This window comes from Nicotiana sylvestris, chromosome 9, assembly GCF_000393655.2.
Source record: "Nicotiana sylvestris chromosome 9, ASM39365v2, whole genome shotgun sequence".
Classification (NCBI taxonomy): domain Eukaryota; kingdom Viridiplantae; phylum Streptophyta; class Magnoliopsida; order Solanales; family Solanaceae; genus Nicotiana; species Nicotiana sylvestris.
In genome coordinates, this window is record NC_091065.1 from 120503997 (window position 1) to 120517337 (window position 13341).

Here is a 13341-nt window from a genome sequence, read left to right on the forward strand (position 1 = left end):
GAAAGAGAAGAAGAAAGATAAAAAGAATAAGAAAAGAAAAAAGGTTAGTATTTTCTTTAATAGAACTAATTAATATAATTAGTGTAACTTCCGATGAAAACAAGATTGAGTTTTTGGCAAAAATCATCCTTGGACTAAAGTCCAAACTCAAAGTACATCCCTGTGATGCCTTAATGAACAGAAAATATCCCTGTACTATTTAAACTGTTACAAAAATCATCCTTCCGTTAATTTTTGTCAAAAAAACTAACGGTAGAAACAAAAGTGCATACCAAACACCCCTAAAGTTTCCAAAACTTCCCCTCCAGCCAATCATTTTCCACCTTCACCAAAAAAGACAAAGACTTCAAAAATAAAAGTTCACAAAACCAAACTACAGAATTGGAGATTAAACTCTAAAATACAACCAAGCTCCACAAAACCTTTATATAATTTATAACTTTGGATTTACTCCTAATTCCGATTCTGGTTCAGCTGTTGGAAGACCAAAATAGTGATGTGACGGAGAAGGTTTCTGGAGCTATCGCCCATTTGAGTTACAATGAAGCAGATAGAGTTGCTCTTGCAAATTCTGGGGCTATACCGCAATTAGTAGATATGTTGCATGATGAGTCAGAGGAAATGAGAGATAATGCTGCAGAAGCACTTGTCAATTTCTAGAGGACCCATCATTGGGTGATAGAATACCAGTTTGTTAAATAGTCCTTCATTCCAGAATATGCAAGAAAGACTGACGCAAATTCGTGCTTCAGATGCTCATTTGGCTGCATCTCTTAGACATGTGGGCTTTGCGCAATTAACTATGGAGCATGCTCTTATCTGACTCCTGATTCTGTTACATAGTGTTTCTTGAATGTGAGTATTATCTTAATAAAAGTATTATTTGATTGTTGCCCTGTCTGAAACTTGTTGGAATAGTTCAAGTAAAGGTAAATAGAATTGATCTTGAAGCTAAAAGTATCACACAAAACGATCATTCATCACAAGATTTAAAGAATTGTTGACAATGAACATATAACTAATTGGGATTGTTTCTTCTGCTTCACAAATATATTACACTCCATGGTTACATTTATTCTTAATGCAGCTTATTTTTCATACTTTCTCTTCACTTGCTTTCATCAACAAGCACCAAGCTGGCATGACCGACCTTTTTCCCGTAATATAACTTTGGATCTGCACCAAGCTGGATCTACAGTTTGGATCTACTCGCTAATATAACTTTTATTTTTGAAGCCTTTGTCTTTTTTGGTGAAGGTGGAAGATGATTGGCAGGAGGGGCAGTTTTGGAAACTTTAGGGGTGTTTGGTATGCACGTTTGTTTCTACTGTTAGTTTTTTTGACAAAAATTAATGGAAAGATAATTTTTGCAACCGTTTAAATAGTACAGGGATTTTTTTGTTCATTAAGGCATCATATGGATGTACTTTAAGTTTGGGCTATAGTTCAAGGATGATTTTTGCCAAATAACTCTTCTATCATGTCACTTATTTAATCACTTTTTGACCATTTTTCTATCTGTCACGCGCCCTTTGAGGCGTGAAAATAACTCTTCTGTCATGTCACCTATTAAGGAGGAAATAAATTCGGTTTGGACAAGTACAGAGAGAAAAAACAACACCCGTAAAGGTTGAGCGGGAAACTCACTTTTCGGAACAAATATAGGGAGCAACTTATGTATTTTCCCCTAAATCTTCTTCGATTTAGGGATTGATTGTTTGATTTTTATGATGGATCAAAAAGTATAGTGTTGCGTTGTGATGACCCAAAAGGTCATCTTTTGTTTTAGAATCCGATTTCGTATTCCAAGGCCTTGAAAGCCTCATTTTATCTCTTCTTGATTTGCGTGTGCAGTCCGAGCGCGTATCCGGAAAGCCCTTATGTGAAAAACTTAAGAAAAGATAATTTTTGGCTTAAAAGATGATTTTAGTTGATTTCGATTAATATTTTGGGTAAATGGACTCGGACCCGTATTCCGAAGGTCCCGAAGAGTCCGCAGTAAAATATAAGACCTGGGCGTATGCCCGGAATCGAATTCCGAGGTCCCTAGCCCAAGAAATGAATTTTTGAAGAAAATTGATAAGACTGAAAATATAATAATTTAAATGATTTGATCTTGTTGGTACCGGTCTCGTATTTTGGTTCCGGAGCCTGGTACAGGTCCGTTATAATATTTAAACCTTATTTGTGAAATTTGGTGAAAAACGGAAGTGATTTGACGTGATTCGGACCTTTGATTGAGAAAATAGGGAGTTTGAAACTATCTTGAAAATTTCATGTGTTTCGGGGTTGAATTCATAGTTCTAGGTGTTATTTTAGCGATTTGATCGCATGAGCAAGTCCGTATGATGTTTTAAGACTTATGTGCATGTTTGGTTTGGAGCCCCGAAGGCTCAGGTGAGTTTAGGATAGGCTACAGAGTGATTTGAAACTTAAGAAAAATTTCTGGTATGTTGCAGGTCTCTGGGTGGGGACCTTCGCATTTGCGAAGCTCATCGTCGCAATTGCGACTGGAACATGGGCCGCATTTGCAAACAGTTGTTCGCATTTGCGATGCTAGCAGGCCAGGCCAACCTTCGCAATTGCGAAGTAATGTCTGTATTTGCGAACTTGTGATCGCAAATGCGCTACCTGCAACTATTCAAAATGAGTTTTGGACGGGATTTTTGATTCATTTCTCAAATTTTCAAACCCTAAACTTCAAGAGGCGATTTTCTAAAGACCATTTCTTCCCCAAATCATAGGTAAATGATTCCTAACTTATTTCTTTCAATCTATTTCATCTTTTTACAAGACTTCATCATAAATCTAGGGTTTTTCATGGTGGAATTGGGTGTTTTTGGGTAGAATTTAGGAATTTCGAAATTTGGGGATTTAGACCTCAAATTGAGGTCGAAGTACAAAACCAATTGTATATTCGGGCTCGGGAGTGAATGGGTAATCCAGTTTTGGTCTGAACTTCGAGTTTGGACCAAGCAGGCCCAGGGTCGATTTTTGACTTTTTGGGAAAAATGTTGGGAAACTTATAATTACGCATTAGAATTGATTTCTTTAGCGATAATTGATATTATTAAGTTGATTATGACTAGATACGAGTGGATTGGAGGTGGAACCGAGAGGTAAAGCAATAATTGAGGCTTGATTTTAGCCGTGGAATCGAGTTAACTATTGTGGCTAACTTTAGCTTGAGGGATTAGGTATTGTTGCCTTATTTGCTACATGCTTAGTTGTTGAGTACGACGTATAGGTGAAGTGACGAGTATCTATACGTTGTTGTCGGGTCCTAGCATGCGAGTGAGTCTTATACTTGTGACTGTTGTGTTTCTTTATACGTACTGTTCATGCTTAAACTGGTTATTCTTCATGTTAAATAAGTTTTATTATATTTTCCTGGTATTGGATATTTGCTGAGTATTGACTCAAGTTGGGATTTATATTGTGAAGTTAATTGTTGAAACGAGGTTGTTTATTGATGATTCCCTTGTTGGGTTGTTATTATTTCTGCTGTTTGGGTGAGGAAGAGTGAAAAGTACGAAGGGTGATGCCGTGCAATATTTTGTAAGTGAGTGATAAAGCATGAAGGGTTATGCCGTGCCATTTTTGTTGTTTCTTATGGTGAGGACAAGAGTAAAAGCACGAAGGGTGATGTTGTGCACATGTTACTATGTTATTAATTCCGTTGGTTCAAAGCATGATACTTATTGAGTTTCTATACTGTACTATTTTCAGAATTTGACATCCCCCCTCAGCATGTTTTCCCTCTTCCCGTTATTAGCTGTTAAATTTCCGTTATTATTATTTTCTCGTATATGATTTAATTGCACAAGTTCATGTTGTTTGTCGTGTCCTAGCCTCGTCACTACTTCGCCGAGGTTAGGCTCGGCACTTACCAGTAAATGAGGTCGGTTGTACTGATACTGCACTCTGCATTTTTTGTGCAGATCCCGGTACTGGACCGCACTGATCAGAGTTTGGGTTGCTGCCTTCAGTCCACATGAGACCCAAGGTAGATCTGCCGGTGTTCGTAGACCCTGAAGTCCCCTTCCCCTATCTTAGTTTTCCTGTCTCTTTTCATTTCGAGGATAGATGTATTTCTTTTAAACCTGTGTTTATAGAAAATTCTTAGAAGTTCGTGGATTGTGACACTAGATCTTTTGAGTAGTTTTGTATTAGTGTTTTAAATTGTTATAAAATTTTTGCACTTCATATTTGCTTAGTTTAAATTACTGCTAATTACTGTTTTGGTTAATGATTAATGTGTTAGAACTGTATCTGTTGGTTTGCCTAGCATTCTAGGAGTTAGGCGCCATCACGATCTCGACGATGGAAATTTTCGGGTCGTGACAAGTTGGTATCAGAGCACTATATTGTCTAGGTCTCACAATTCACGGACAAACTAGGTAGAGTTTGAGGGATCGGTATGGAGACGTCTATGCTTATCCCCTAGAGACTATAGGGTTTAGGAATAAATTCACATCTATTCTTCTCTGTCGTGCGATTGGATTTCTCAATGCTAATTAAACATCTACTCTACTCTTTCGCAGATGGCGAGAACACGTACCACTTTATCAACTGATCAACAACCCGAGCCCTTAGCGGCAACTTCTATGAGGGACAGAGGACGAGGCCGAGGCCGTGCTAGAGGACGAGGCCGAGGCCGTGCTAGAGGCCGAGGTAGGGGCAGGGCTCAGCCTAGAGCTCGAGTAGTAGCACCAATAGCGGAGCCTCAGGTGGAGTTCGATGATGAGGTTCCAGCTCGGACCGTTCCGGCAGGGCCAGCTCAGGTTCCCGAGGGGTTCATTGCTACCCCGGTACTTCAGGATGCTTTGGTCCGTCTAGTGGGCCTTATGGAGAGCGTAGCTGAGACTGGCACATTCCCTGTAGCACTAGTCGTCTCTCAGGATGGGGGAGGAGTCGAGACTCCCGCTACCCACACTCCAGAGCAGATGGCTCCTCAGTTCCGGACTCCAGCAGCTCAACCCGTGGGAGTAGCTCAGCCAGCTATTATGGCTCAGGCCGCTGGTGGATCATATATGTCTTCTGAGGCTTTGTTGAGGTTGGATAAGTTCACCAAGCTTTTCCCGGTTTATTATAGTAGGCAGCTTCTGAGGACCCCCAGGATTATCTTGACCGCTACCATGAGGTGTTGCGAAACATGGGGATGGTAGAGACCAATATGGTCGACTTTGCTATATTCCAGATGATAGGGTCCGCTAAGAGATGGTGGAATGATTTTGTGTTGACTAGACCAGCTGGGTCACCTGCCTTGACTTGGGATCAGTTCTCTCAGTTATTTCTCGAGAAGTTCCTTCCTATCACTCAGAGAGAGGACTACCGCAGGTGGTTCGAGCATCTTCAGCAAGGTTCTATGACCATCACTTTGTACGAGACTAGGTTTATTTATTTGGCTCGTCATGCTCTTCTTATACTCCCCACCGAGAGAGAGGGAGAGAGAGAGAGTGAGGAGGTTTATTGAGGGAATCACTCAGTCTATCAGATTGCAGATGGCTAAAGAGACAGGGAGCGAGATTTCTTTTCAGGATGCGGCCAATGTGACCAGGCGGGTTGAGATGGTTCTAGCTTAGGGGACTGGTCAGGGGTCTAACAAGAGGCCTCGTCATTCTGGTAGGTTCAATGGTGCCTCGTCTGGAGGCAGGGATTCTTTTGGTAGAGGCCATCCTCCCAGACCATTTTCATTCAGCACTTCAGGCTTCTCACGGTGCTTCAAGTGGTCGTGGCTATCATATGCAGTATTTTGACCAACTACCCTACAATACATCACCAGCTCCTATCTGTGCATTTCCACTCCAAAGTTTTCAGGGGGGTTACTCAGGGCGTCAGGGTCAGCAGTCTCAGCAGTCGAGGTCTTCTTATACTTGTGGCGATCCAAGGCACATTGCTAGATTTTGCACTCAAGCATCGAGCCGTTCTCAACATCAGAGTTCTCGTGCCATAGTTCCGGCACCAGGTGTTCCACTACCCGCTTAGCCAGCTAGAGGTAGGGGTTATGCAGCTAGAGGGGGAGGTCGAGATATTAGAGGTGGAGGTCAAGCTGCTAGAGGTGGAGGCCAGCCAGCAGGAGGCCGTCCCAGGGATGTAGTTCAGAGCGGTGGGGCCCGACCCTAGTGTTATGCTTTCCCAGCCAATCCAGAGGCTGAGGCATCCGATGCCGTTATCACAGGTATGATTTCAGTTTGCAGTAGAGATGCTTCAGTTCTATTTGATCCACGGTCTAGATACTCCTATGTATCATTTTATTTTGCTACGTTTTTGGTTGTACCTCGTGATTCTTTGAGTGCTTCTATATATGTGTCCATACCGCTGGATGATTCTATTGTTGTAGATCGTGTCTATCGCTCGTGTATGGTTATTATTGGGGGTCTTGAGACCCGTGTAGATCTCCTACTTCTTGATACGGTCGATTTTGATGTCATTTTGGGGATGGATTTGCTATCACCTTATCATGATATACTGGCTTGTCACGCCAAGACCATGACCTTAGCCTTGCCGAGGTTGCCTCTATTGGAGTAGAGAGGGACTCCCGTTCATTCCACCAGTAGGGTCATTTCTTATATGAAGGCTCGACGTATGGTTGAGAAGGGATATTTGGCTTATGTTCGCGATTCCAGTGCAGAGGTTCCTTCCATGGATTATGTACTAGTTGTTCGTGAGTTTCCAGAGGTATTTTTTGCAGACCTGCCGGGGATGCCACCCGATAGGGATATTTTATTTTTTTAAGCAATCCACTAGGCATGGCCTAGGGCTAGGTTTTATTCATAAAAATCAAAAGAATACAATGAATTTGTCAGGAGGTCTTAAGCTATGAAAGTAATAACAAATGAAGATTACATTAATCCTATTACCAATATTGAGTAGTGAATTCAACATTGGCATCACAAAATGTGTAACTAATCTAGCCATATTTGTAAATGATATCCAGATCAAGGGTGAGTGCCAAAATGTCCTTCTGAGATCATTACCAATGTAACAATGTTCCAGCTTTTCGCGTCCATCTGCCTCTACTTTGTTGTAGTTTTCCTCCGCCATTATGATATGTCTGCTTAATTTCCACTTCTGAATTCCTTCTTTGCATTTTCTGTTGTGTTGATGTGCTGTATTCTTGTTCCTTGTTGATCCTCTCCTGTTTGAAAAACCTAACCAAGGTTGCCCTGTGCCTTGCCTTATCCATTTTAGTTGCAGCGAGCATTGCATGAGCTCCATTTCCTGAATGTTTCTTCTGCTATAGTCCAAAAGTCGAGAACAGTACCAGCTTAATGACTGAGTACCTATGCATTCCTGAACTGTAATTACACTCCCCCATAATTCACTTGTGCTGGACTGAGTACAAAGTACTAATACCACCAGCAACAAGCTCCTCATAAGGTCGTGTAAAATCCATGTAAACTGAAGATCTGCTAACCAATTCCCACTGTATGATGTCCACGATTGTTTCATCCAGTTGAGCTTATGTACCTCAACTGTCCACAATGTGTGTTTAGGTGTGACCCCAACCATTTGAGTGCTTCTTTTCTCGATTGCTTGTAGTTTTCCTTTCCTTGTGAATTTTTTTATGCTGTACACCCCTGACTTAATGTGCCATAATGATCTATATGTCCTGTTGCTTAATATCTGAATTTTGTACCTTGGTTCCTCTAGGTTGTATCCTATTTCTACCTTCATTCCACTAGGTTGGGTGAAAATCACCAATACCACTAGTAAGAACTTCAGTGAACAATAGGGCCTAGAGACTGTTCCTGCAAAAAAGAACACTTTGTTAGAAATAAGCTTCATCATGCTCTCTTCCAACAGGATTTGAGCATGATGTTCATCATAGTAGCATCTTTGTTCCCCATCTTCTCTTGGAGTATATTCTTTTTTTCTGCCTATCTCCTTACCCTTCCTCATTACCTGCTCCTTGCACCCTAATATCATCCCTCTACTGCGTTCAGACAACACCAAATCATATGATAAGGTATCCTGTATTTCTTGAGGCCATACAGATAACCTGCAGCTGCTATGCTGCTGCACTTTATTTTTCCTCACCTTTTCATTTTCTGTCACCATTCCTTTTCCTCTAGAACTTGCCTGGCTCCCTGAATCCTAATGTGTGTCTACTACTCCCTCTCTTGCTGTGGATCCCTAGATTAGACCCCTTCCTTCCAACCTCTGAACTCCCAATTACTCCCTATCTCTGAGAATGCCCTGCTGCTCAAGACCAGATTAAGAATCTGGACCCTGCTTGTTCTGCTGAAATGCTCCTCCACCTGATCCTTCCTTCTACATGCACTCCATGCTCCTATCCCCTCTAATAAGTGTACCCCCTGCTGGTGACATAGCCAAGATCAGGTAACCCATTTCGATTAGATATTCTGGGCTTTAAAGCTCCTGTTGTGACCTTAGATTTGCTGAAAACCTTCAGTGACATCAGAAATTTCTGATTTTCTTATGTAGCTATGTTTGGATTTGAGTTTCCTTCTCTGGGCTGAGTGCAAAGCACTAATACCACCATAAAAAGTTCCCTCAAGATCCAAAACATAGCTGCAACATCTGTACCTGCAAAAAAGAAAAAATTGTTAGATAAAAATCTCATCATACTCTCCTCCAAAAGGATTTGAGTATGATGATGTTTATACAGACTCCTTTGATCCCCCTCTACAGGTGATGTAGCTCCTCCACCTCTTCCTATCTCCTTGAAACTGAGACTCTTATGTATGGATATTGTAATTTATTAGAGTTCACCAACTTTCTCCCCTGAACATCCAAATCTTCAAATCCATAACACTCCAATAGGCCATTGTCCAGGGCATAATTTGCAATGTGATCTGCTAACTTGTTTCCTTCTCTGAGTGTATGAGATATCTTAACATTAGCCCTCTTCATCAAATCTATAATCTCCTCTACCAGACTTCCCAAGACCCAAGGGGGCTTCCATTCTCCTGTAATCACTTTCTGCAGCACCATAGAGTCTGTGTGCAAGTCAATCAAGACATAGTCATGCTGTACACAAAATTTTAAAGCCTCAGAGATAGCTTTAGCTTCAGCAACTGAATTTGCGCCCTCTTGGATCTCCTTGCCACATGCATACAGGACATCACCCTCCTCATTTCTAAGGACAAAACCAATTGAACTCCTTCCCGGATTACCTCTTGAAGCTCCATCTGTGTTGACTTTCACCCAACCTTGTTCTGAAAAATCCCAATTCACCTTTGTATACCTGAGATTTGGTGTGAACTGCTCCATCATCTTCAACATATCTGGCCACCTATGAGAAACCTGACTAATTCCTGGCTTCCTTACTTTAATCAATGACTGCAGAGTAGAAGAGATCTGGTACACCACCCTGTTAATAGTGACTGCATCTCCATATTTATAACTGTTTCTCCTCTTCCATAATTCCCATACTATAACTGATGGCAAGGCTTGCAAAATTGGCTTCAGTCGAGGTACTACAATTGCCTGGTGTAGTGTGAGTCCTTCTGTTACAATACCAGCATGCCCAAGGTAATACCTCCATACTTTGTTTGCAGCATATGGTGTAAAAAATAAGTGTTGTATTGTTTCCTCCAAAGGATCTGCACAACACCAGCACTTAGATGCCATCTAATAGCCAAGTCTTCTGAAAAACTCATCCAATGGCAGCTTGTTCCTCCATACTTTCCACATGAAAAAAGCTATCTTAAATGGCAGACCTTTCACCCAAATTTTCTTATAAGTTGACATTGGTTCAGCTCTGTTCCTCACATACTCCCATGCTGTTCTAACACTGAACTGACCCTTTGATTCCAAACTCCAAACAGGTACATCCAAGACTCCTTGAGCTGCAGGTGGCTGAAGGTTTATTATGATGTGTTCTGCAAATTCTTCAGGTAATATTTCATAAAGCCTTTGTGTATTCCATTCTCCTCCATCCACCACATCCCACACATTATGGACTGATTCATCAACTCCAAAATTTTGAGGAATCAAAAAATACAAAGCCCCTAAGCCTGTCCAGTTGTCATACCAGAACAAAGAAGAACCCATCCTTGGTTTCCAAATGATCAGGTGTTCAACAAGGTCTCTGCACTCCAACATCTTTCTCCAAACATGTGATCCTTTTCTCCATGGCACTACCACTGAATTCATCTTTTTGCAATACTTATGACTCATAAATGAGCTCCACAGACTAGGTTTTGTTCTATAGTTCCACCACAGTTTGTAGAATAGAGCTTTTGCTACATCATGAAGGGACCTAAAACCAATACCCCCTTCTTCCTGTGGCATACATAAGGTACTCCATGATGCCCAATGCCTGTTGTTACCCGTCACTGAACTGCTCCAGAAAAATTGAGCAAAAATCTTGTGAAGTCTATTAATCACATATGCAGGTGGATTGACTGCATATAACAAATGAATTGGCATACTCTAAAGCACATGTGCAATGAGAATTGCCCTTCCCCCAATAGACAATAGCTTGCCTTTCCATGATTGTAATCTGTCCAATACCTTAGTAATCATTGGCTGATAATATTCCATTTTCCTTCTTGAATAAAAAATAGGGCATCCTAAATACACAATTGGGAATTCCTGCATTTTAATTCCTGTAACTCTCTCCACCTTCTCTGCTACTTCACTATCAGTCAAATGATGGAGATACACGGCTGACTTTGCCTTATTGACTAGCTGCCCAGATGCTTCTTCATACGCTGCATGTACCTCCATTATGTGCCTAAGGGAGGTGTCATCAGATGAGGAGAAAATAATTGTATCATCTGCATATGCAAGATGATTTATCTTTGGGATCCATTTAGGTAAACCATATCCACAGAAATGCAAATTCAGATGCAGAGCATTAAGACCCCTTGAGAGTGCTTCAGCAGCTAAGATAAACAAAGTAGGAGACAAAGGATCTCCTTGTTTTACCCCTCTTGATGATTTGAAAAAACCATGTGCTTGACCATTTATCAGCACTGAGTACTAGTTATTTGAAACTATGCCAAAAACCATGCCAATAAATCTTTCAGATAAGCCCATCTTTCTCAGAACCTTAGTCAAGAACAACCAAGAAAGCCTGTCATAAGCTTTGGTCATATCCAGCTTTAATACAACATTTGGACCTGCCTTAATTCTTAGTGTCATATCAGTGACAATCTCTTGAGTTAACAGAATATTTTCTACAATGCTCCTCCCTTTAACAAAACCAGCTTGTTCTTCAGATATCAAATTAGGTAGCAGCCCCACAAGCCTTTCATGGATAACCCTTGACACTACCTTATTAGTAAGTTACTGAGGCTAATTGTTCTAAGATCTGAGAAGGTGCAAACTTCTTTTTTCTTTGGAAGAAGCACAAGGTTAGTATGGGTCACACATTATAGCAATTCATGCCCATTAAGGAATGCTCTCACCATGTCAAACAGGTCATCTCCTATAATATCCCAACATGACTGATAAAATTTCCCTGTGAATCCATCTAGGCCACCTGCACTGTCTCCATTGAGCCCAAATACAGCTGCCCTTACCTCCTCTAACATTGGCTGCTTATCAAATCTTCATTTTGGCCTAAATCTATCAATGAAGGCACATGACTTATGATATCAAAAGATGTAGGTGCTGCAGATTCTGAGAACTGATCCTGAAAGAATTGAATTGCTTCTGCAGCTATCTCTTCTTCTTCTTCTTCTTCTATCCACATACCCTAACTGTTCTGAATTCTGGACAATTGCAACTTCTTTCTTCTACCTCTAACTTGAGCATGGAAAAATTTAGTATTCCTGTCACTATCTTTAAACCAGGACATTCCAGATTTTTGCTTCCAGTATTTTTCTTCCAGTGCTAGATATCTGATCAATTCAGGCGGTACCTTCTGCAACCTTTGTCTGTTTTGTTTTGTAGGGTTAGCTTCAAACTCTACTTCATGCATAATTACAACCTCCTCCAAACTAGCTATTTTTTAAAATATGTCCCCATATGTTGATTTACTCCATCCAGATAGAGCCTTCTTGACCTTCTTCAGCTTATGATTGAACAGAACATATGGGTTTGCACTGAAGTCAGCATTCCAGTTCTGCTTTACTACCTCTTTGAATGAAGCATGTTCCACTCAAAAATTCAGAAACCTGAAGGGTTTCTTGACCGGGGGATTCTTTATATCACATCTAAGCTGCATAGGGCTATGATCAGACCCTATCTTTGCCAAATGTTGCCTGGAAAAGTCTGCTGAAATTCTACATTGGCCATACATCTGTCTAGCCTTTTTAAAATACAATCCTCTTCTGCCCTGCCATTCCACCATGTGAATATACTACCCTTAAAACCAAGATCTGACAGGTTACAAGTATTTATACAATGCCTGAAATCATCTATTTCATTAAAGTGTACTGGAAGACCTCCAAATTTTTCCTCCTCATCCCATATAACATTGAAATCACCTCCTACCAACCATGGAATAGTCATATCTGATGCCATATAATACAATGAATCCCACAGTTCAATCCTTTCAATAGCATCACACTTAACATGTACCAGAGTTAGAACAAATTCCACATGAGTCTCAGTGTGATATAGCCTTAGAGTTAACTGCTGCACCAAGTTATACATAACTGTAACCTCATATACTTCATCTATGAAAGCCCAGATCTTATTTGATACATTATCAATCGCCTGAGCAAAGCCTATTCTATTTCTATACTTTTCCAAAGTTCTTGCTTGTTGCATAGGCTCCATTAAACCAATGAATTCATAGTGATTCTTTCTATGTGATTTGATCAGCATCTCAAATGCTTGCTGAGTGTTAACTGATCTAATATTCCATATGAGAGCATCCATTACTGTTTGGATAAAGAAAGTGACAAATTTCTCCTTATTTGAACTCCTCCTGCAGGCACAGTTGGGTTCTCTTTCTGATGTTTCTTCCTCCCCTTTGCTGCAGATTTGGCCTTCTCAATGATTCTAGGAGACAAATCACCTTGACTGGCTACATTTTGGAAATTTTGAGTTGTGGACTCTTCATCTAGATCTTGGCCTGCCCTTGCATCTTTATCTTCTACTTCCTTAAACTTCTGAGCATCAGCAACACTAACATCATGCTTGTGTTGCAGATTAGGCACCAAAGTCTGCTCTTTCATATCCTGCATTCTAGATTGCTCCAAGTTACCAGTTACAACTACACCATCCCCAGTTCCTCCTGGATCACTTGCATCAGTGCCAACTCCTTCCTTTATATGTAACTGATCTGTGTTGCCTTCCTGAATCTGTTTTGTTGTGTGTTGTTCCTTTGCATCAATTTTTTCCTTTGGGACAACTGTTTCATCATTGTTGTTGTCCCTTTCAGTTTTCCTCTTTTCTGCAGCAATTTCTTCTTTA

General features: G+C 40.8%; 2 protein-coding genes across 2 annotated transcripts; both read right to left on the reverse strand.

The window, feature by feature from the left end:
- Positions 1–8396: 8396 nt before the first annotated feature.
- LOC138878139 (uncharacterized) lies at positions 8397–9600 on the reverse strand. The gene is made up of 2 exons (XM_070157800.1): positions 8744–9600; positions 8397–8553 (listed from the first exon to the last, which is right to left on the reverse strand). Exons 1-2 carry the CDS (start codon positions 9598–9600, stop codon positions 8397–8399), a joined length of 1014 nt encoding a protein of 337 aa, XP_070013901.1.
- A 2074-nt stretch (positions 9601–11674) lies between these two features.
- On the reverse strand, positions 11675–12804 carry LOC138878140 (uncharacterized). The gene is made up of 2 exons (XM_070157802.1): positions 12243–12804; positions 11675–11922 (listed from the first exon to the last, which is right to left on the reverse strand). The coding sequence occupies exons 1-2, from the start codon at positions 12802–12804 to the stop codon at positions 11675–11677; spliced, it is 810 nt and encodes a 269-aa protein (XP_070013903.1).
- Positions 12805–13341: the final 537 nt, after the last annotated feature.